General features: G+C 64.7%; 2 protein-coding genes across 3 annotated transcripts; both read left to right on the forward strand.

The window, feature by feature from the left end:
- Positions 1–4423: 4423 nt before the first annotated feature.
- LOC112547413 (survival motor neuron protein 1-like) lies at positions 4424–10322 on the forward strand. 2 transcript variants are annotated; one of them, XM_075902738.1, is made up of 9 exons: positions 4425–4580; positions 5901–5972; positions 6131–6256; positions 6666–6860; positions 7326–7520; positions 8066–8182; positions 8821–8889; positions 9372–9494; positions 9712–10322. In XM_075902738.1, exons 1-9 carry the CDS (start codon positions 4533–4535, stop codon positions 9793–9795), a joined length of 1029 nt encoding a protein of 342 aa, XP_075758853.1. In that variant the 5' UTR covers positions 4425–4532; the 3' UTR covers positions 9796–10322. The 2 variants fall into 2 exon arrangements, with proteins under 2 accessions (XP_075758854.1, XP_075758853.1); XM_075902739.1 differs by lacking the exon at positions 7326–7520 and having other exon boundaries at positions 4424–4580.
- A 5550-nt stretch (positions 10323–15872) lies between these two features.
- LOC142819069 (cocaine- and amphetamine-regulated transcript protein-like) lies at positions 15873–18338 on the forward strand. Its single transcript, XM_075903407.1, has 3 exons — positions 15873–16209; positions 17413–17496; positions 18072–18338. The coding sequence occupies exons 1-3, from the start codon at positions 16099–16101 to the stop codon at positions 18177–18179; spliced, it is 303 nt and encodes a 100-aa protein (XP_075759522.1). The 5' UTR covers positions 15873–16098; the 3' UTR covers positions 18180–18338.
- Positions 18339–23199: the final 4861 nt, after the last annotated feature.

A 23199-nucleotide genomic window follows, 5' to 3' on the forward strand; every position in this document is an offset into this window, starting at 1 on the left:
ACTAACGCCGTGGAAGTAGAACCAATGACTGTGAGTGAACGAAAACGCAGTGAAACCGGAGTGTGCAGGCGGAGTATTTCACCTGTGCAAAGTCACGGCGCCCTGTGTTTCTAGGGGGTGGATATGCCACATTTCTTTTTCTGATTCTCACCCCCTTGGTGTCGTTAACCCCCCGCTTTCCTCCTGGAATGCCAGGCCCAGGAAGAGTTCGGTTGCCACTTGAGAAGGCGTTTTGAAAGCCACAACCGGACACACCACCTAATCACAGGCAGGGACCGGTGATCCCTGGCCATGGAGTCTCTGCGGATTAAAGATTAAACTGGAGCGTGAGCCAGAAATGGGGGAATGACCAAAGAAATACAAACACATGCAATGGCCCCGCCCCTGCAGAAGACTCAGCCACAATTGATGAAGACACTGAAGGTCCGTCCAAGATGAGAGGGAAAAGTCTTTGTCTGTTTCAAGACACTCCGTTCCCATCTGCTGCAGAGGAACCAAAGCGGGTTTGATTTGCCAAACCCTCGTGGGGCTGCTAAGTTGTCATAACCAAGAAGGTCTCCCAGGACGGAGTTGTGTTGCTCACTGCGCTTGTGGACCTAGAACTTGCGACGTGCGGGGCAGCGCTGTGATTGGCTGCAGGGGAGTGCCCTTCTCTCCCCGTCAGGCTACGTCTACACTGCGGGTTTTTTCCGGCAGACGAGATGCAAATGAAGCGCTCATTTGCATATTGTGCGCTCTCATTTGCATATCCACTTCCGATCCTTTTTGCGGAAGAGGTCTTGCCGTGTAGACGGGGTCATTTGTCCGGAAAAAAACACCTTTTGTGCAAGATCCCTTATTCCTCAAAAAATGAGGCTTACAGGTGTGATGGCACGTCGGGGTCCCCCTGATCCTGCACCCCCGTAGCAGCCAGAACAGACTCTGCAGCCATAGAACAGAGAGAGGGGTTATTGCTTCTCCAGGATACAGCCCAGCACAGACGTGATGTGGACACAGGAGTCAGGGCCTTGGACCCCTTAGGTTAGGGGATCCATCGCCCCCTCAACCCTCAGCTTAGTCTGTTCCCTTCATGTTTCCCAGCCAGCAACTGACTCCCTCCTAGACCCTGTCCCCCAGCCAGGTGTCCGTCTCCGCCTCCCTTCCTCTGGGAAGAGCAGTGTTGGGACTAGGTTTCTGGGCCAATGCACATGTGGGTGAATTGGTGGGACTCACACCTCAGAGCGCAGGGGAACCCCGGGTTACAGAGCAGACCCCCCCCCCCCCCACTATGCCACAACAGAGTCTTGTGCAAAAGGGTTTTTTTCCCGACAAATGGCCCCGTTGACACGGCAAAACCTCTTCCGCAAAAAGGATCGGAAGAGGATATGCAAATGAGAGCACACGATATGCAAACGAGCCCTTCATTTGCATATCTTCTGGGGGGGGCGCAGTGTACACATAGCCCCAGTGTTGTGTGCCATCAGCACGCTCCTCCCTTCCCTGTTTTCTGTGCGTGTCACTTTAGCAACACTGGTAGGAAAAAACCGACGCGGGTAAAACCAGCAGAGTCTGGCAACACTGCACGTGGACAACGGTAAGAAATGTCTCCCAGGCCACACAGAGAAGCCCGAAAGGCTGCGCACACAGCCGGCAGGCTGCAGGTTGTCCACGGCTGTTTAAAACAATGGGCCCCGACTCCCAAAAGGCCCTGTGCTCTACAAAGGGAATCACGCTCGAGAATGCCCTGGATATGACCGACGCCTGCGAATGATATTTTGCTTTGGCTGCTAGTTTGGATAAGGTTGGGGAGTATTTGGTTACATCTGAATTCCCAGAAAGGTCCAGCTGTCCAGCCCTGGCGTTTGTAAATACGGTGACTTGCACAGCAAATAAATCTCCGGAATTATCTCTGATGCAACCAAGCGTGTGCTAGCAAAACACAACGCTGCCCGGAATAAACCTCCTCTATGTTTGGCCGATCTTGCTGCGGACATGTGAGTTGTGCGCTGCCGTGTATTCACCCGAATGAGACCTAAGCAAACAATGAACCACGGACCATATGCCCCTGCTGCCTATGCAATAGTAGCAGAGCGTGCCTTGAAAATCGTTGGCGACGGAAGTCGAGGGGCTGAGCGTTGACACTGACTGTCATCGCCAGGGAAACGTCAGAGCGGTGTGTTAGCCTGGCAGAGAAAACCAGGGGGAATACCGGCTTTTGTTCTAGCCAACGCTGGCTGTAAAATGCATTGAAGAGCTACATTTGGGCACTGACAGAGTTTCCACCTTTGCCAGGAGATGGAGACAGGCAGTGAGCCATTTGTGGGGCTTTGGGGCCTATTGTTACAGCCGCTCCACCAAACCTTCCCCAGGGTGTAATCACACAGTGGATCTCTGTACAAGAGGGCTGTTTCAGCCACCTGACATGCTGGGCGGTCTCAGGTACCTGGGGCCTGATTGCGGTAAGAGCTGCAGCCCTTCCACTCCTGATGAAGTCAGAGCTGAGAGATGGCCCACGGACAGCTGAGGAAGCCCATGCGAAGACATTCTGGGAGCCCCATGGATGGCTCGCCTAGAGCAGACGGTTCTGCTCAGACAAGGAGAAAGGGAGGCCCCCTAGTCTCCAGCACAAACCATCCAGGGAGCCGTGGACCTAACACCACACAGAGGTGACTTAGCTTCCTGGAGAAATTGCCCATGCAGCTGTGGGCATTGCAAGGATCAGAACTTTTTCTTCTCCTTATGGGGGGGGGGGGCGGGTGGGCTGCAGGGGTCCTGGCCAATGTTCCCTCACATTTTTTTCCATCCATGTGTGGAATAAATTTTGTTCTGTGCACCAAGGCATGTGTGGATGTGCACCGCCAGTAGAAACACTGTCAGCGGTGGGTGCTCTTCTAATCAGCTGGCTGGCAGTTGAATTTCTCCTGAGTGGCTGCCTATTTTGGAATAGGGCTGCAAATCTAGGCATTTGGAATTGCAAATCAAGCCCGGGATTTAAATATTCCTCCTGCAATGAGGTTTAACCGGTAGTTCGAAATAGGGCTTTATTTCGAACGCCTGTTTCACTGCCACGTGTAGATGCAGGTCGTTATTCCGGGCTTGTCAATTTAAAAAAAAAATGGTGCCCGGCCAGGAAGATGCAAATCAAGCCCAGGATATTTAAATCCCAGGTTTGATTTGCAATTCCGAATGCCTCCATTTGCAGCCCTATTCTGAAATAGGCTGCAGGTATAGACACGTCTAGACTGGCATGATTTTCCGGAAATGCTTTTAACGGAAAAGTTTTCCGTTAAAAGCATTTTCGGAACAGCGCGTCTAGATTGGCACAGTCGCTTTTCCGCAAAAGCACTTTTTGTGGAAAAGCGTCCATGCCAATCTAGACGTGCTTTTCCGCAAAAAAGCCCCGATCGCCATTTTCGCGATCGGGGCTTTTTTGCGGAAAACAAAGCTGAGCTGTCTACACTGGCCCTTTTGCGCAAAAGTCTTTCGGAAAAAGACTTTTGCCCGAACGGGAGCAGCATAGTTTTTCCGCAAGAAGCACTGATTTCTTACAGTAGGAAGTCAGTGCTTTTGCGGAAATTCAAGCGGCCAGTGTAGACAGCTGGCAAGTTTTTCCGGAAAAGCGGCTGATTTTCCGGAAAAACGGGCCAGTCTAGACACAGCCCTAGGGTGCTTAGAGAGAACACTGGTCAATGCTGCAGCTGGAGTTTGTTTAGTATTTTTATTTACATTTCCAGGATGGCGTAAAGGGCCTGACAGGGCCCTGTTTCGCTGGGTGCTGTACAGACACGGAGCAAGACACCGTCTGTGCCCCACAGAATTTGCTTATCTAACTAGATGAGACAGGACCATTAGCTCCATTTTACACATGGAAAACAGAGGCACAAAGTGATGCACCGACTCTCCCAATGTCACCCCGGGCGTCTGCAGCAGACCTGAGCCCCCGTCTCTTGGGCTTCAGTCTAGTCTCCAAAGCACAAGGAAGCTTTCATCCCAGCAGGGTGCACTCTGGCTTTGCGCCTTGCCTGTGTGGCACATGAGGCCTCGGGGCCCTGGCGGTGAAACCCTTCCACCTCCATCCTAGTCCTGTTAACCCAGTCTCAGAGGAGCAGCCCTGCGAGTCTGTAACTTTATAAACAACCCCTAGTCTTGAGGCAGCTTAGAGACCCACAAAAAAAAAATCGAGCTGAGCACCGACGCACCTTGTTACACCGATGGACGCTTCCCCCTCCTCCCCTGTTTGCACCGCCCACCTTTGCCACCCTTGGGACGGCGCAGTGCACCGCCACCCTCCAGAGGGCGCTGCGCGGCATAGGCCGGCGCTCCTCCAGCCAGCCCGCTCCACTCGGTGGTGGGCGCAATGCCTTCTGGGGGCTGTAGTCCAAACCTCCGGGCGGCCCTGTAGAACGCAACCAGGGGTTGGGGGCAAGACGACTACATTTCCCAGGGGGCAGCGGGAGGGCTTGTGCATGCATGGGCTTTTTGCAAGAAGTTGCTCCGGCTGCAAGCTGCTCCCGCTTGGGATGGTGCATTAGGGGGGCCAGGCATTGAGTGCGATGGCTGAGTGTGCGGGGGAGATCGTGTATCAGAGGGAGGGGCAGCAGGTGAGTGTTGGGGGGGGGGGAGCTGCTGGAACCCCTCCCCCTCCTTTGGGCTCCAGCCCCCCAGGCTTTGGGGGAGAAGGGAAGCTTGTAAAACCTAGGGTGGGGGGGTTTCCTCGCTAGACATTTGGGGGGGGCAGGCCCGAGGACAGGACTCAGTGCGCCCCCCCTTTTGCAAAAAGCCCCCCCTTCAATGCAACCACAGCAGTTTGTTCCGTGAGCTGCTTTGGGCTGGGTTCAAAGAGCGGGGTCAGCGACAGGGAGCTGGGACAGCCCCCTCCCCTACACGGGGGTTGAATTGCTGCTTGGGGAGGGGGGAGACCCTGGGGTTCAGCCCTGGCTGTGGGGTGCAAGGGGGGGACCAGCGTCAGGAATCCCCATCGGTTGTCGAAGATGTGGAAAGGCCTGTTGGCTTTGGGGTCCGAACACTACGGCAGCGCCGCTGTTTGGTTTCTTACAAAGGGGGGTTCTTCTTTGCGTTGGCTTTTAGAGGGTGACTGTTACGGGGTGGGGTGGGGGGGGCGACTGCCGCTCCCTTTACAAGGGGCCCTGAGCTGGTAGAGAACCAAGCAGGGGCTTAACTTTAAGCTTGTGAGGAGCCCGGCTGAGTTCATGCTGGAAGCTAAGTGGGCCCTTTGGTAGCATCCTGTCGTGGGTTCAGAAGGGTGATTGGGAAGCAGCATGGCCTAGTGGGTAGAACACTGGGCCTGGGCTGCGGGGACCTCAGATTTATTCCCAGCTCGGCCGGTTTCTCGCTGCGCGACTTTGGGGGCTTCCCACCTGTGCAAGGGGAAACGTGTCTGCCTTGTACCGCACAGTGCAAGGTGTCTAATCCGCTTCTGGCTGTGGAGCCGAGTTTCTCCGGGGGATGGGTTTGTCCAGGCTAATCAGCTCTGTAGCTTTTCGGCCTATGAATCAGAGGAGCTGCTGGCCGCCTTGATGGTTTTATTTCGGCCTCATCAACCCCCAAATTGTGAATCAGCCCCCACACCTCAAACTGGCGATTTGCCTTCAGATTTCCAGGGAAACTTTCCGCGGCGACGGGTTTGATTTGTCCTCTTGGGACCCCAGGACCTCCGCAGCTCAGGAGTTTCAAACAAACCACGCGAGCTGGCCAGGTGGTTCCGCTGGGTGTTGTGCGGGGGTGCCTACGAGAAAGCGCCTGCTTCCAAAAGCGAAGGTGGATCCCACACAGGCCCGGTGCAGGATCGGTGCGCCGTGCTTTCAGGGGAGTGAACTCTGGGGGCTGGGCTCAGCAGGAGGACGCAGCCCCGGGTCGTGACTGGAGCCGGCCCCCGGTAACGGATCCCGTGCTGTCCGCAGGCTGCAGACTGCGCCGCGACCGACGACTCCGCTTTGATCCGCTCCTACGACCGAGCCATCCGCTCCTATCAGGTGAGGCCCTCAGGGAGCCTGGCTTTGCTGGCCCGCTCTGGGTGTCCCTCCCCCTCCACGTCTGATACTCCCCCAGCCCTGCGGGGAAGGGTTGGTCCTTCCAGCCCAACATCCCCCCGCCCAACCTCCCTATCCCTCTCTCCTCTCCAACGTTGCAGGACGCCCTACGAGCTGGGGACAAGGACCGGGCATCTGAGAGGTCTGAGCCCTCAGCCTCCAGTGGGGCGGAGAGCGAGGGCGATGTAGAGGAGGAGGAGGAGGAGAAACAGGAGGAAGGCTCCAAGGTGAGTGCAGAGCAGAAAGAGGCATGAATCTGCTGTAGGACCAGCCCATCCTACTCCCATTGGCTCCCACAGGACACGAGAAACCAGTGGCATCACCTAGCAAACTCAGCCCCAGGTCTTGGTTTCTGTCCCTTTAAGGGGAGGGTTTTCCCATGGCTCCTCCCCCCCATGTTGGGGGCGGGGCTCTGTTATGCTGCTGGGAGGTCCCTCGCCCCAGGGGCTGGAATGGAGAGTGAGAAGAGGAGCAGGGTGAGGAGGCGGCTGTGGGGAGGCCACGGGGCCTAGCGCTGGGGTGCGGGCCGAGTGTGCAAATCCTGCACTAGCGTGTGCATCGCACAACAGTGGCTCATGCTGAGCTGGGCTGTGTGGTGCCCCAGCCCCGAGCCCCCGTCCCTGTGTCTCCCCGCAGTGGAAAGTGGGTGACGCCTGCTGTGCCGTCTGGTCCGAAGATGGGCTGTTGTACCCGGCTCACGTCGTGTCCCTGAGCAAGGAGGGGGGCAGCTGCACGGTGGAATACGAGCACTACGGCAACCGGGAGGAGCAGCGGCTGCAGGACCTGCTCCCCCCCGACGAGAACCCCGGCTCGCTGGCACCCCGGAGAACGGTGAGACCCTGCAGGTTGGGGGCTGCATGGAGCTGCCTGTCACGGTGGGGAGGCACCGGTAGGGTTAGTCATGCCAGCTCAGAGGGACCTGGCATTTCACCCACCCTCTGGGAGACTCATCTGCTCTCAGCTTCATCCATCTCAATGGGAGGCAGTGGGGTGCAGTGGTTAGAGCATGAGATAAGGAGCCGGGGACTGTTCCCGGAGCAAGGGGGGGAAGTGTGGCTGAATGGTTAGAGCAGGGGGAGAGCGTCAGGACCCCTGGGTTCTGTTCCCAGCGGGGGAGGAGGCGCAGGGCTCGGGTCTGGCTCCGAGGCTCAGCATCGCTCTGAGGGCGGGGCCCAGCGGGGCTTTGGCCGGGACCGTGAGGCAGACTCGCACTCGGGCCCCGGGGGGGAGACGCTCGCAGCCAGGCCTGTCGGGGTGACGGGCTCTCAGCGAGCCCCGGTTGGCGCCTGTCCCCAGTGGAAGGCGGGTGACGCCTGCAGCGCCATCTGGTCGGGGGACGGGCTGCTCTACCCGGCCACGGTGCGGCTGGTGGACGCCGCGGCGGGGACGTGTCTGGTGGAGTTCGACGGCTACGGGAACAAGGAAGAGCAGGCGCTGGAGGAGCTGCTGCCCCCGTGCGGGGCCGTGGAGGGGAACCTGGGCAGCTGGCAGGTGAGTGTCCCCCCCCCGGGGGTGGGAGAGTGAGGGCTGTTAAAGGAGCCCGACTGAGCGGCTGGGGGGGGCCATAGGGAGTTAGTGAGGAACTGATCTGGAGGAGGGAGATAGCCGCTGTAATCAGACCCCCCCCCCATTGCAGCAGCCCCCTTCTCTCTCATTAACTTCCCCTTAACTCTGCCCATTCCTCTTCCCTGGTTTTCTCTTCACTTCCCTTTGTCCCCCCTGCACTCGCTTGTTCCCTCGTCCCAGGCTGTGACCCTCTGGCTTGCTCCCACACGGCAGGTCTGGACCCACAAATCCTCCTTCCTCCCTGCTACATCCCCCCCGCCCCCCGAGGCTGGGAGTTCCTCAGCAGCTCTCCCCGGCAGGTTCTGTGCTTTGGGGGGGAGAGGGGCCACTCTCTCTTTGTATTTGGTGTTTCTCCCTCGTCCGATCCCCAGCCGGCTCTGTGCCCCTCCCCCTGGGGCAGACGTGGGGGGGTCGTCGGTCTGGCACGGGGCCTGCGAGGGATACGCTCTGCTCCTTGTCTCCTTGGCCAGGCTGAAGAGGACGCCCCCGAGGGACGCCGCCCCAGCTCCCCCCGCGAGCCGCCCCACCGCTGCAGGAGGCAGAGCACGAAAGCGGAGTGGGCGCGTTACTTCCCCCCCCCGGCCAAGGTGAGTGCCTGGAATTGCCCCTGCAGGACAGCGAGAAACCTGCCCCCCCCCCCGCCCCCCGTCATCCTGGGCTGCAGCCACAGAGCCCTGCAGCTAGCAGAGTGTGGCCTGGCCAGGACTCAGATGGGAGACTAGGCGGGGGGGGGAGGGGGGGGTTTCTGGGGTCCTGGCAGCTGTGTGGGAATGGGGTGTCTCCAGCCAGGAGCTCTCCCTGGGGGTCAGCGGGGATCCCTCCACCCCAGGGTAGTGCTAGAGGGGGCAGGGGCCCTGGTCCCTTTGGAAGGGGTGGATCCAGTTCCCACCACGGCAGTCGGGCTCAGCGTGGGGCTGAGGGGGGCTGCTGGGGGTCACAGTGCCGTACCCGCGCTGTGCCATAGGGGGCGCTGTGCCACCGCACAAGAGCCGTGCGATGGAGGCCCCGGGTATGTGGCCCTCGGAGCAGGGTCCCCTTCCTGCGCCCCGGCCCAATTCCACCCCCGGAAAGTGGGTCCCTTCACACAGGGCCCCCTCTCTCCTTAGCCCAGATGGGGGCAGCCCCTCGGGGTCCGGGGGGCTAGTGCCCCAGTGGGGGCCTGGAATAGCAGAGGGGAGATGCTGGGATCCATCCCTACCTCACGCCCCCTCCGCCTCCCTTCCAGAGCGGCGCCTGGTGGCCTGGTCCTTTGCTGCCCCTCGGCCCCCCGCCCCGCAGATCCTCCTGCCCCCCGGTGAGTATCCACGTCCCTCTTCGGGGGCCCTTTCTGCGGCCAGCCTGGAGCCTCCCGCGCCAGCCCTGCGGGAAGGGCCCTGGCTGCTCCCGCACTGGGCAGAGCCCGAAGCCCGGGGCTTGGTACGGGGCAGCCCCCGCCCTGTCTCCGGCCGGATTTCCAGGGCGCCGCCGGCTGCTGCTTCCCCCTGAGCTCGCAAGCCAGCGAGGAGCAGAGCAGATGGTGTTGGGGGGCGGGGAGGGGCCACGCTGGGGTGAGCGAGCCCGGCTGGGGATGCACCGCTGCGTCCCCCCCCTTCCCTTCTGTCCCTGCCGGTGCTGGGGGGGGGGGGGGGGGCGGGAGCACAAGGAAGCCACAAGGTGGCGCTGGAGGGCTGTTTGCGTCTCACCTGTATGGGGGGGGCTGGAATTGCCCAGCTGCGGGGGGGGGGGGGGGTGTCTCTGCCAGTGTCCTGACCCCGATCTCTGCTGCTGCCTTTCCAGGTCGTCCCTCCCCCCCCGCCCCTGCTGCTGGACCCGCTGTGCGGGGAGGACGACGCGGGGGGGGGCCTGGCCTGCGTGCTTCTGGCCTGGTACATGAGCGGCTACCACACTGGCTTCTACATGGTACGGCCTGGCGGGGGGAGGGTTTGCCCCCCGCACTGGGGGGGCTGCGCGGCCCCTTTGCAGTATTGCACCCCCCTCGCTGAGCCTCGCACCCCGGGGCTGGACCTCCTGCGGGGTGCCCCTCGGGGGGGAGGTGGCAGAGGAATGGGGGGTACGCTGGGCGGACTGGAAGGGGCAGCCGTCGAGTGCTACACGTGACCCCTTTGGTGCCTTGCAGGGACTCCGGCAAGGCCGGGCGGAGGCGGTGCCCCCCCCTCCGAAGCAGGGGCCGGGGCGGAAGAAGTCGTCCCCGCGCCGTTAGGGGCAGGCTGGCTGCGCTGGGTGTCTGCTGGCTGGAGGTGTTTCCAGGGGCTGGCCCCCCGCTGGGGCAGGCTCTGTGGGGCACGGGGCTCTTCCTCGCCCCCACACTGCCAGTGCCCCTCAGTCCTGATCCCCCAGCTGTTTCACCAGGGGCCTGCGGCTGGGGCCAGACGGGCCGGGCTGCCCCGTGGGAGCGGACGCGCTTGCAGCCGGATCTCCCCGTGCGCGGCAGCCAGACCCCCGGGGCAGTCAGCCCCCTGCAGCCTTCTCCCCCCTCACCCCCCCCGCCTAGAAGCTCCGGGGACCCCCAGCAGGGGGCAGCAGCGTCACTTCGTCTCCTCTCCTGCAGCTGCCCCCTTGGCCAGAGGCCTCGGCCCCTAGAGGACTGGACTCTCCGGCGGGGGCCACCCCGGGGAGGGGGAGGATGGCAGGCGCCTGGAGCCCTGGGCGTGAAGAGCGCGGGGGCAGGAGTGCGCAGCCGGGAGGGCCGGTGCCCAGCTCCAGTTCCAATAAAAGGTGTTTGTCAGACCCCCGTGCTCCAGGGGTTATTGCTCCGGTGGGGCAGAGGGGGCATGGGAAGGGGAGGGAGAGGGGGTTTCCCTGGGGGAGGGGTGGCGGGTGGGGGGGGTTTCCCTGGCGGCAGGGGGGCTGGCTGCGACCGAGACAGGCCAAGAACTGGGGCAGGAGTGTCGGGCCCTGGATCTCCTGGCTGCAGGGGGATCAGGTGAGTGTTGGGGGGGGGCTAAGGCAGCTTCCCGCCTGTCCTGGCCCCCAGGAGCGGCTGGCAACAGGCCCGGCTCCTAAGTGTGTGGGGTGGGGGGAGCACCCGGGCTCCCTGCCCTGCCCCCAGCACTAGCCCCGCACTCCCATCGGCTGGGAACCTGCTGCCGGCTGCCTCGGGCGCAGCCTGGTCCACGGGGCCAGGAGCGTAGGAAGCTGCGTTAGCCCCCCTGCTGCACCCCTGCCCGGGAGCCGCTCCAGGAAAGCCTCTCCTGCCCCCCAAAGCTGGAGCCCCCTCAAGGCTGGAGCCCCCTGCTGCACCCCAAACCTCACCCTCCGCTCCGCAGCTCGACCCCCTCCAGGGCGGGGGGCGAGAGGCTCCTGGGTCTGCCGTGGGGGCAGCGGGAGGGGACCCCCCGACCCTGCACCCCCGCAGCCAGATGCGACCGCCGGCCAGTCTAGGGAGGTACAGCCCAGCCCGGGTTCAATGTGGGCAGCCAGGTGAGGGGCCAGGCAGCCTCAGCCCCCGTGGGGTGGGGTCCACAGGCCCCTGAACCCCCAGAACTTGATTCAGTCTCCACGACTGCCCAGCCAAGACGGCCCCTTCTCCACACCACAGACCTGGCCATTGTCCATGTGCCTGTCCGCAGGGACCGCCCCCCGGCTGGGCAGCGCTTACAGACACAGACCAGTAGGGGTCACCCACAGCCCAACACAGCAACCAGAGTGGACAACCCCCCCCCCCCCACATCACAGGGGTCAGTAGCCAGGGGGCGCCCTGCCTCTGCCACCGCCTCCCCTGGTGGCCTTGGGCGGGTTGCTGCATCTCTGGGCCTCGGTAAAAGAGGCAGAATGTTCCTGCCTTAATGTGCCCCCCCCATCTGTCTCGACTTTGCCCGGGCGAGGGCCTGTGCTGGGCAGCCCCCATCCAGCAACACCTCCCGGGGCTGCTGTGGTGCATCAGTGCAGGGGCTGCCTTAAATCCCCCGTCCCCCTCAGCCTGGGTGCTGCTTCAGCGGGGAATCCGCCCTCGGCCCCTGCTTGCTCCCGTCTGCTGAGGATCCTTCAGCCGGCGACGGAGCCGCCCTGCGATGGGGGGGGCGCCCCTTCCTCCAGCAGTGAACGGCCTTTCCTGCCCCCCGGACTCTAAGGGTGGGTGCTAAGGACTCTGCCTCACAGGGCGTTGGCACCTCGCCCCACAGGAGCCTGCGTTCCCTGCGCTGCACCCGGTCCGGTTAACCCTGCTGGGCGTGCGCTGCCCCTGTCTCCGGCACCGGGGCTTTTCCCAGAGCGCGGAACAAAATGTCCTCACCTCTGTCACAAAGGAACTGAGGCCCCCCAGCCGCCCAACTCTTGCCAGTGCCCCCTTGGGAGATGCCCACCCTGGCCCGCTTGCCAAGCTACTGACCCGGCTGCTCCTGAAACCGGATGGGTCTGGGGAACTCCCTGTCACTTGGCTGGGCCGAGCGGCAGAGTTCCAGGCAGTCTTTCCTGTCAGCTGAGCGCTTGGGCGACCGCCCAGGAGAGACTCAAATGCCACCCAGCTGATTAGCAGAGCGCCCGTGGCTGGCAGCCGCCTGTGTGTCTCCTGGTGGTGCACATGCCTCGGTGCACAGAACAAAATGTATTCTGCACGCAGATGGAAAAAAATTAGAGGGAAGCCTGGTGCCAGGAGCAGCTCCCCCTGCGGCGGGGCCATAAGGCAGCGCTGCTGGCGTCTGACACGCTCTGGGGTTTCCCCGCTGGCTGAAGCTGGCCGTCTGCTGTGTGCAGAGCGGGGTGGGGCTGGGGAGGGAGACTGGGGGGGAGTGGTGTTTGCTCAGTAAATTGGCTGCCCTGGCCCTGGGAGGGTGACGGCTGGAGGGGCCGAGCGTGGGCCCAGCTGCTCCCTAGGCATGGGGCGGGCGGGTTAATTTCACTGTGGCGCCGGGCGCTGGGGGTGACCTGCGTGGTGCAGGCCCGGGGGGTGTTGACAGTTCCCGGGGGGCGGGGGGGGAGTCTGCAGCCTGGCACGGTGTCAGGCACAGCCGGCACCAGCTGCCTCGCAGGAACCTTCTTCCTCCTGCCAGGCAGCTGGGGCTCGGCTTCATGCGTGGGAGCTGCCTGGGCAGTGCCAGCAGCTGGCCGGCCCCTAGGGCAAGCCCCACGTGCCTGGCCTGGCCCCGCTGGGGCTGGACACAGGGGTTGCTTGTCATAGAACCCCAGGGTGGGCAGAGACCTCCGGAGTCAGCGAGTCCAGCCCCCCTGCCCGAAGCAGGACCCCCCCCCAGCCAGGGCTTGGTCCTGCCAGGACTTAAACACCTCTAGGGCTGAAGATCCCCACCCCTCCGCCCCGGGGGACCGATCCCAGCGCTCCGGGGCTTCCCCTCCCTCGCCAAGTGGCTCAGGCCACGTCCACACCGCAGGGCACGATCCCCTGCCCATGCGCCCTCGGGGAGCAACCAGGAGTCCTGGTAGAGGCCCAGGGGGCACAGCTGAGCCAGGCTGTGACGGCGCGTTGGGGACCCCCCGACCCTGCACCCCCGGCCGCAGCAAGATGTGACGCCGCCGGCCAGTAGAATGGAGGGTTCGTTGCTTCTCAGAGATACAGCTCAGCCCGGGTTCCACGTGGCAGCCTTAGACCCCTTGGGGTAGGGTCCACAGGGCCCTGATCCCGCACGTCTCGATTTAGTCCCCTCTTCTTGTTTGCCAGCCCACTCTGCCCAGCTCCCAGGCCCTGCCCCCCAGCCAGGTGGCGTCTCCGCCTCCCTTTGTCTCTCCCCCTGGGAAGAGCCTTGTTACCTGCTCAGGCGGGGACTAGGTCAGTGGTCCCCAACCACGGGAGGTTGCCGGGCGCCAGGGGGTGTGGCCGTTGGCCTGCTGGGCGCCAGAGGGCAGGGACACTTGCGCGCCCGGGGGCAGGACCGCCCCATAGCCGCATGCCCGGGGGTGGGGCCCCCCCAAGGGCCGCGCGCCTGGGGCCGGCGCCCTCACCCCCAAATGCCACATGCCCAGGGCCGGTGCCTCCTCCAAGCGCCTTGCGCCCGGGGCCGGAGCTCCCCCCCCAATGCCGCGCGTTCGGGGCCAGGGCCGGGGCCGGCGTCCCCCCTCCCCCCCAAGCACCGTGCGCCCGGGCCGGCACCCCCTCCAAGTGCCGCGCACCCAGAGCGCGGGCGGCCAATTCGCGGCGCTCCCGGGGCAGGCGCTCACCATGCGCGATGCGCCCGGGGCCGTCTCCGGCATCATGCATGCGCCACGTGCCCAGGGCCAGGCCAGCCCTGAGCACTTGGCCACCGTGTTGGGGACCACTGGCCTAGGTGTCTGGGCCAATCCACACGTGGGTGAGTCAGTGGGAATCTCACAGCCCAGCGCAGCCAGGTGCAGCCCCCTTCCCCACTACGTCACACAGGCCAGGTACTAGCCCACCGGGCCCCGGGATCTTCCTACTCAGCCGCAGTGGGCAGCGGTGGCAGGACCAGACTGGGCGCGCAAAGCCCCCCCGCTCGCAGCATGCCCAGAGCCACGGGGCGCCTGGGCCCGCACACCCCTTCTTTGCCTCCCTGGGTTCCGCACGGGGCCCTTGGCCAGGTGTCCGGGGCTCCCTCTTCCCCCTAGCGACCCCGGTCCCTCCAGAGCTTGGATCAACGCTCCTTGCGCCTGCCCATGGGCAGGGCCGGCCTGTAGCTGGCCGAGGCGAGGGGATGCGCTGTTGCGCGCGGCACTTGGCTCCTGGCTGCGGGGGGTTTGCCGGCAAACCCACCGCCCCGAGTTTGCTAGGAGGGGATGGGCCGCGGGGGGAGCCCCCAAAGTCATGGCGGGGATCTGCAGCTGCACCCTCCCCAAGGGCCGGGTCTGGGACACTAGCTGCGGGGGGGCGGTCGGGCAGAGATTCCCCTCCCAGAACCCTGGCTGCCGGGGCTCACCCGCATGCTCCAGGGCTCCCGTTGGAGGAGACGCTGGCGGTTTCTCGCCTCGCTCTGCAGCCCGGGGTGCGGCTCGCCTGCAGGCCTGAGCCGGTCTCCAGGGAGGAGTCTGTGGATCACAAGGGGCGGGCGGTTGTTGGGGGGAAGTGCGGGGGGGGGGGGGCAGATCCGAGATGCTGGTCCCCTGGGGCCGTTACGTCTCCGTCTGGCGGCCCCATCACTCTGAACCCGCGGATGAAGCCTTCAAAGCGAAATCTCTTCCCCGGCCCTCTCCAGCCCCCGCCGTGCGCCCCGGAAATCCCCAGCTCCGTCCTCGGCCGGCTGAGCGGGGGCGGGCGGGTCCCTACGGGCCCATTGGCGTGCGAGGGCCGGACAGCTCCAGTGATTTACCGGCAGAGACGCAGCGGCCTGGCAGATCCGCGCCTGGGCCTGTTTAATCCATTGGATTTCTCACCCTTTGGAGCTAAGCTGCGAAGCGCAGGACCTGGGCCGCGCCTCTGCCTCCCTGCGCCTCTCGGAGTCAGCTGGGGGCTGAGCTATGCCCGGCCTCCCCCTCCGGCCATGCCCCTATGGGGGGGGTCCCTGCAGCGCTGGGATACGGGGGGGTCGCCTCCCCTCAACAGGCCCCAGCACTAGGGGTTCCTGGCCACAGGGCTCTTTGCAAAGGTTTACAGGTTGGGGGAACTGAGGCAGGGAGGGGGGGCTGATTGTGTGAGATTGTGGAAACTGAGGCAGGGAAAGCGGGGGGGGGGGTTGATTGTATGAGATTGTGGAAACTGAGGCAGGGAAAGCGGGGGGGTTGATTGTATGAGATTGTGGAAACTGAGGCAGGGAAAGCGGGGGGGTTGATTGTATGAGATTGTGGAAACTGAGGCAGGGAAAGCAAGGGGGGCTGATTGCGTGAGATTGGGGAAACTGAGGCAGGGAAAGCGGGGGGGGGGCTATTGCGTGAGATTGGGGAAACTGAGGCAGGGAAAGCGGGGGGGCTGATTGCCTGAGATTGGGGAAACTGAGGCAGGGAAAGTGGAGCGGGGGGGCCTCATTCCGTGAGCTGCCGGCACTGGGCTTAGAATCCAGCTGGGCCAGAGCACCCCTGGCTTTGGCTGCAGCCACCGGGCAATGCTGCCCCCCACCCCCACCCGCCTCCAGCGGGTCCGAGGAGTTCATTCCAGGCTGGGCCGCCCTCCCATGGCTCGGTGACCAGGACGCAGCTGGGGCCTTGGAGGTTCGATAAAGCGGGGGCGGGGGGGGGCTGCCGGGGCCCAGGGGTCCAGCCGGCGCGGTCATGACGCTGATGTGTGAGGCGCCCCCTGCCAACCCACGCGGGCCCCCCAGCTGGGGGGGGCATTAACCTCGGTGGGTTTTGCCCCCCCCCCCCGCCAGGCGCTTGCGTCCCGGCCGGGCTGCGTGCCCGGGGCGGTGCCCTCGTCTGCCAGCGCCGGGCAGGGTGCGCGGCCCCAGGGAGCCGGCTGGCGGGGTGCGCGGTGGCCCGCGGGCCAGGAGGCTGAACTCCTCCCGGGGGGCCCGGTGCTCCCAGGCAGCCCCCGCCCCCCGCCCCCGGAGACGCCGGTTCCACCAATCCGGCGCCCGGGGAGGTGTCGCTCCGCGTTCGAGGCGCCGGGGCCACGCGGTATAAAGCCCGCGGGAGCGGCCCGGCTGGGCCGCGGCTGAATTGCAGGACCATGGCCAGCTCCCGGCTCTGCCTGCTCTGCCTGCTCTGCCTGCTGGCCGCCGCCCAGGAGAGCCTGGGGCCCCGGGCCGCGGACAGCCCCGGGCCAGGGGAGAAGGAGCTGGTAAGTGGGGAGGATGGGCATGTGGGTGGGCATCTGGCTTCCTGGCCTGGCGCTGCCCCCGAGAGACCAGTGTCTAGGGCTGAGGCTTGTTCTACGGCCGTGCCCAACTCCCCTAGTCACGCCTGGCCGCTGGGCCCCTCTCGGCCACCCCAAAGGGGTCAGCACCAACCCTGCTGGGTACCCCCCTGTCTGCACCTGCCTGCTCACCCGCCCCAGTGCGGGCCACTAGCTCCAGCGCCCAGGGCGGGTGTGCTCGGGCCCTGGCTCCAGACCTCTGCTGCGCCAGGGGCACGCTTGGCTCTGCCCAGGATAAAGTCATGGGCGCTCGGGAGGCGCTCGCATGTGCCAGGGGGCTTGGCCTGGCTCCGTAGACCGGGGCTTCCTGCAGGCAGAGGGGGTAGGGAAGGGGGCTGCCGGAGGGATGTGGATGGCTCTCTAGGGCACTGATTTATAGCTGCTGCTGAGCTAAATCCCACATGAAACTGGTAGTAAATATGCCGTTATAAATAGGTTCACACACAGACACACACACAGACACGCACACAGGCAGAGAGACACACATGCACAGACACATGAACACGCACACAGAGACACAAAGAAAGAGAGAGAGACAAACACACACAGAGAGACGCACATGCACACAGATACACACACAGAGACACATATACACAGTGGCACACATGCCCACAGAGACACACACACGCCTGCACATTCACACGCACACAGATAGACACACACACACACACACACAGGCCCATACACACAGAAATACACATTTACACGGAGACACACACACCCATGCACACGCACAGACACACACCCATACTCAGACACACATGCCCACAGAGACACGCACACGCACAGAGACACGCACAGAGACACGCACAGACACACGCACAGACACACACGCAGACACACACGCAGACACACATGCCCATACACATACAGAAACACACACACGCACAGAGACACACGCAGACACACATGCAGAGACACACACACAGACACACACACACCCACACAACCTCTCTGGACAGATGGCAGCAGACAGGACACCTGGCTGGGCCGCTCTGCTTTCTGGCCACTGTCATTCCCTACCCCTGGACGGGCGTATCCGAGCGGGCGAGTTTGGGGAGGGCGGCAGCAGGAGTCCAGGGCCCCAGCGCCCTGCTGAGCGCCCACCCCGTTCTCCCGCGCCCGCAGATCGACGCGCTGCAGGAGGTGCTGGAGAAGCTGAAGACGGAGCGGCTGCCCGCCGTGGAGAAGAAGCTTGGCTCAGTGCCCTCGGTAAGGAGCCTGCTTCGGGCCCTGGCCCGCCCACGCCCGGCTCGGTGCCGAAAGGACCCCGGGGGGGGGGGGGAACACGGCCTGGCTGATTTGCCCCGGGGAGGTGGCGACCACGTCTCCCTGCTGCGGCGAGCGCCGGCCGTTACCTCCATGCAGCATGGCCCCTGGCAGAGCTCAACCCCCGGGCCTGCACCCAGTCTCCTGTAGTGAGCAGCAGCTCCCGGGCAGGCCACGGAGCCATCCTGTGTCCCCCGGGCAGTACACGCAATGGGGGCTCCCCCCGCCCCGGGATTGGCCCCCTGGAAAGATATGGGGAAGCCCCACCTTCTGCCCTTGCCAGGGGCAGGCAGGGAACCTGTGCTCGGGAAGGGGGCCAGGCTGCTCCCCTTGATCTCTGCAAACGCCCTACGGTCCAGTGGGGCCCAGCCCCCATTCTTAAGGGCCCAGTAACCAGCAAGCGAGCGCTTGGGGGCCCCGTCCCAGGTGCAGTCCCAGTTTGGGGCCTGGGAAAGAGCTGAGCGCCGCGCTCGCCCCCCCCCGGCCGTGCCAACCCGCGAGGTCCTTCTCTCCCCCAGTGCGACGCTGGAGAGCCGTGCGCCGTGCGGAGAGGGGCCCGGATTGGGAGACTCTGCAGCTGCCCCCGCCGGACGGCCTGCAACTCGCACATCCTCAAGTGCCTGTGACGGGACGGGGATGCCAGGCCAGGCCGGGGGAGCAGGGAGCCGCGGCGGGCGCTGTCCTCTCCGCAGGCCGGCCGGGTTCTCGCCCGGGCGAGGGAACCTCCCCGTGGCACTTACCCCCCGGCTCGGAAGGCTCCACAAAGCTGCCCCTGCTTTGGTCCTGGGCTGCCTTGAGGGATGCGGGGAGAAGCCAGCCGGGCCTGCTGTTCAGAAGGGCCCAGCCCCTGCTCACCGGGGGGCTCAGCCGCTCTGAGAATCAGCCCCTGTGACGTTGCCCCCTGTGATGTAGTGGGGGTACCTGGCTCTGTGGTAACCCCACTGGCTGCTGCCAGTACCACAGCCCAGAAGGACAGGGAGTGAGACATTATGCAAAGGGATCTCTCAACCCGTCCGACCAGCCACCCCCATGGAGAGGAACAAAGGAAGGTGGATGCTGCCCTGGCTGAGGGGTAGGGCTGGAGGAGGGTGGGTTAGTTTCTGTCTGGGAGCATGGAGGAAGCAGCCTCAGCAACAGGCTGGGGGGTTTAAAAGCCAAGACCCCCCCATATCAAGGGGGGCTGAGGCACCCTAGGCCTGCCCTGTAACCTGGTGACATCTGTGCTGTGCTGTATCCTGGAGAGGCAATAAACCACCTCTATTCTACTGGCTGGTGGAGTCTTTGTGCCATTTCGGGGGTGCAGGAGGTGAGGGACCCCAACGCGTCATTACCCCCCCCTTTCTCCTGCCCGGCCCGGTGCCCAAGGAGTCTCTGCCGCGCCCGGTCCTGCTCAGGGCAGAGGGGGAGGCTGCTGGTGGTAGCCTCGTGTCTCTGCTCGGGCCCTGGCTGTGCGCAGAGCAGCCTGGGGGTTGCTCTACCATCGCCCTGAGATGTCAGGCTCCAGCACCCGGTTCTCTGGCCCCACCTTGCCCTGCTGCGGCTCCTGCTGGAGAGGCCTTGAGGAGGCCCGGTCAGAGCCAGCTCTGGCGCCCTCGGGAATGTCTCGTGCCGGGGGAGGAGAAGCAGGCAGAGCAGCGTTGCTCCCGGGGGCTGGCTGCCGAGTGCTCCGGGCGCCGGGGCAGGCCCTCAGTGCCGGCAGGGGTGGCCTCGGCATGTCCCTCGGGCGAGCGCTGAGCAGCAGGAAAAGGGGACCCGCACTGCCTGCGACCACAGAGCCCAGGGAACGGCCCCTACACTCCCGTCTGGAACACCCCCCCCAGCTCCCTGGTGCTGGGCACGGCCGCGGGGCATGGCCGCAGCAGGGGACTGGGGGAGAGGGTTGGAGGCAATAGGCAAGGAGAGGAAGGCCGGCCGAGGGGTCAAGGCACAGGGCTGCTCTTGACTCCCAGCACGACCTTGGGCACATCACTTAACCTGGCTGCCGGCTGGTAACAGAGACAGCCCTTCCCAGCCCCTGCTCTGTGATCTCTCCAGCACAGGGACTGACTCTGACTCCGGGTCGCAACTGGGCTGTGGCCCGGGGTGGAGAATGAGACTCAGCTGTGGGGGGGGGGGTGTCGTCCTCTCTAGCTCCCAGGCCTTGTCTGCTTTAGCCCCCCCCCCAGAAAAGGACAGAGACCAAGGTTGGCCGTGACAGCAGTGGGGGCTGCCTGGAGAGATGGGAGCAGCTGTGCACTCAGCCTCTAGCAACAGCAAGGAACCCTCCTCTCCCCGTGCTCCTAGACCGTCCCCTGCCGCCTCCTCGGAGCCCCAGCGCCGCAGGAAAACACCCCAGCAAAGGCCCCACGTCCCGGGGTTTATTAGCCAGAGGGACACAAACAGCAGCCTGGTCACCCAGCGAGTGCGTCCGTTTCTGGGGGGGAGGGTGACCCACCAAGAGTAGGTCCATGTGGGCCCCAAGGGGCAGGGAGAGCCAAGGAGCTGGGGAAAAGGGAGCGACCTCGGCCCGGGAAGGGGCTGGTTTCTTTCCCAAGCCGTCCCTACCCCCTGCTTTCCTTTCCTGGAGCCTGCTCGGCCTCCGGGGCACACAGGGGCCATTAAACGATTTGTATCCCACACGCTGGCTCCAGCCTCCTCTGTTCAGCAAGGGCCCGGGGCTGCCAGGGGCCCCTGCCGGTTTCCCCGGTAAGCTCAGCCTTTGGGCCAGCCCCGGGCAGAGCAGAACCGGCAGGGGCTGGGGGGGGGCGGTGACCCAGACTGGGCTAGCGCTGTCCCAGGGCCTCCTGCCGCCAGCCGCTCCAGGACCTTGTGCCCAGACCAGCCTCCGCTGCCACCTTGGTCAGCGCTAGGGGAGGGGTTGACTCGCAAGGGGCCCTGGGGGACCTCACTGCCCTTTGGACGCCTCTGGCAGCTGTTCCTGGAGCAGCTACGGGCAAACACTGACCCAGGCCTGGAGGGCTCCCCGGGGACCCTGGCCGGGGAGGGGCTACGCCCTTGGAGAGGGAGAGAGTCACGCTGACTCCCCTCCGCCAGCTGGGGGCGAGGGGGGAAGGCAGGCGGCCGGGCATAGCCCAAGGCAGATGGAGATGGCACCTGCCCCACCCCATGTCCTGAGCACGGAGCCAGCTGCTGCCTTGCTGCACAGCCCGGCCCTGCATGAGACCTCCACCCATCTCCCCAGGTAACCGGCAGGCCCAGGGGGATGGGCCCCTCGCTGGCTGGGCTCTAGCCTGGTAGCCACACCCCCAATGAAGCTGGAAGGGTGACAGCCAAGCAGCCCTGCAGGCACCGCTGCTGGGCAGCCCCACAGCAGGAGAGGCTGCTCCCTGCCCCGGGGGGAAGAGCGCCCCCCTGTTCTCCAGCCCAGAGCGACTCTCGCCCAGGAGGGTCTAGTGAGCTTTGAACACTGCACCGGATCCCCCAGGCCTGGGCCCCCAGGTCAGTCGCCCCTGCAGCCAGCTGAGTCCTGCCTGCTCTGCTCTCTGACCCACACAGCCCCTCCCCCGGCCATTTCTTCTCCGCCTCCTCCCCTCCCCTGGTCTCCCCTCACTGGCACCAGCTGGGTAGGTGGCCAGGGTCTCCCCTCCGCTGCCCATGGACTGTCCTCTGGCCAGACCTGGCCGTGTCCTCTGCGTGGGGTCTGGTCACCAGTCTCCAGCTGTTCTGCAAAACAAACGCCCCCTCCCTTGTCACAGGTAACCAGTAACATCTGGGCACTGAGCCCTGCCCTCTGCCTGCAGCCTCAGAACTCCCCCCACATATCCCAGTAGCTTGGGGGTAGCAGAACCGACCCGGGGGGAAGACGCTCAGTGGTTTGAGCGTGGGTCTGCTAAACCCAGGGTTTGAGCTCAATCCCTGGGGTGGGTCATTCAGGGGTCTGGGGCAAATGGGTCAGGGACGGTACTTGGCCCGGCTGCGGAGGCAGGGCCTGGACTCAGGGACTTCAAGGTCCCGTTTTAGGAGACGGAGCGATCTCCATACATTGAACAGCTGGGCCACAGGGGTATTTCTGGAGGCCAACTCCCCAAGCTGCCTCCCTCAGCGAGGACCCCAGGCCTGGCTTTGCTCCAGCTGGTGACCAGAATGGGGGACTGGGTTGCCCCTGCTAAGCTGGGCCAGGGCTTGGATCCCCTTGGGGCACCGGCGAGGCCGCAGGTCGTGGCAGGCGCTTAAAGCTAACGGGGCCCAGGGCAGCTGCAGAGAGGTGGAATCACACTGCAGACTTTGCACAAAGACCTCCCCCCAAGCCCCGGCAGAAGGGGGCCCACAGCTAGGAGGCAGGGCTGGGATCTAGGGCCCAGCGCTCCACCCCCCAGAGCGCCTGGGCCAGCCTGTTCCAACCGTGGGAAGGGTGGGGTGTAGCCTGGAGCTGTGGCACCAGCCCCCCTGCTCAGACAGGGCCTGAGCTGCAGGCACCCACCCGCCCCCCTCGCCCCCCTGCCGCAGACAGAGCCAGACCATTGGCGTCACCTGGCCGCCGCCGGTGTTTGTCTTTCAAAGGCAGCCGATTCCATTGCCCCCAGAGCCAGGCTCATTAACCTTCCCCGGGAGCGGCGGAGCAGGGGCACCGACGTGGCGGCAGGGAGGGGCACCAGGCTGTGGCTGCGGCGCTGCTCAACCACCAGGACCGGCGGCCCAGCCCTGCACCCCCCCCATTCACAGAGGGGCCTCTGCACCACAGTGGGGGGCGGATCAGCTGGTACCACAAGGCCACATCTCCACCAGATGCCCACCCCGCACTAGCTGTTGGGGGGGGTGGGTGACCTGCCCTTCCACATTGCCTGAGTGCCTCTCCCTGCAAGAGCCAGGCCAGCCAGGCACTGCAGCCCCCTGGGCCTCACACCCTGCCCAGAGCCCAGCACCAGGCGGCCCCCACCCCCAGGAAGCACAGGAGGCGTCCGTCACTGGATCCCAACAGTGCCTCAGACCCAGCGCCAGCAGCCACAACCGCACCCCCAGCCCCGGCCAGCAGCCCCAGCGCCTCTCCCCACGCCACCGGGGGCCTGCGTCCGTGGGAGCCTGCGGGGGAGGGAGGGGTCGGTTAGGAGAGGATACAGCAAGCTGAGCCCCAGCCTGGTCAGATCCCGTTCTAGTCCCCTCCATGGCACGCCACCCCCAGGTCTCCGCAGCCCCTTCAGCACCACGCGCAGCAGCTCCCAGCTCCCCCCTCCCCGTGGCAGGAGCACCGGTCCGAGGGGCTTTGTGACATCCCACCCAGTGTCCCAGGGAGGCGGGCGGCTGCACCAACGCGAGGCTGTGCCCAGTGAGCAGCACTGCCCAGCTCTGGCCGGGGTTGAGCCCTGCCCGGTGACACGAGCCGCCTGAGGCTGGTCCAGGCCCATCTCCTCTGGCCTGGCAGTGCAGCCACCACAGGAGGGACGGGACAGGCCGGTCCCCACCCCACTGATGCCAGGGACGCTTGGCCTCCTCTGGGAGAAGGTGCCTGGGCAGCTCCAATCCAGCCCCTGTTCCTGGAGCGTTGGCCCGCAGGGTGGCCAGGCGGTTTCAACAACAATGCCAGACACACTGAGGTGTCAATCGACATCCCATCTGGTTTGGAAAACACCCGACAGTTCCAGTCTGTTCCCAACAGAAAGCCCAGAGACTGGACAGTCCGGTTCAAAGCCAGACACCCGGCAGCCCCAT

Source organism: Pelodiscus sinensis, chromosome 19 (genome assembly GCF_049634645.1).
Source record: "Pelodiscus sinensis isolate JC-2024 chromosome 19, ASM4963464v1, whole genome shotgun sequence".
Classification (NCBI taxonomy): Eukaryota; Metazoa; Chordata; order Testudines; family Trionychidae; genus Pelodiscus; species Pelodiscus sinensis.

Coding starts and splice junctions, on each gene's coding strand:
- LOC142819069 (XM_075903407.1), top strand. CDS start 16,099: ATGGCCAGCTCCCGGCTCTGCCTGCTCTGCCTGCTCTGCCTGCTGGCC. Junction 16,210..17,412: donor GGCCAGGGGAGAAGGAGCTG/GTAAGTGGGGAG, acceptor CCGCGCCCGCAG/ATCGACGCGCTGCAGGAGGT. Junction 17,497..18,071: donor AGCTTGGCTCAGTGCCCTCG/GTAAGGAGCCTG, acceptor TCTCTCCCCCAG/TGCGACGCTGGAGAGCCGTG.
- LOC112547413 (XM_075902738.1), top strand. CDS start 4,533: ATGGCTGAGTGTGCGGGGGAGATCGTGTATCAGAGGGAGGGGCAGCAG. Junction 8,183..8,820: donor ACTTCCCCCCCCCGGCCAAG/GTGAGTGCCTGG, acceptor CCTCCCTTCCAG/AGCGGCGCCTGGTGGCCTGG. Junction 9,495..9,711: donor ACCACACTGGCTTCTACATG/GTACGGCCTGGC, acceptor GGTGCCTTGCAG/GGACTCCGGCAAGGCCGGGC.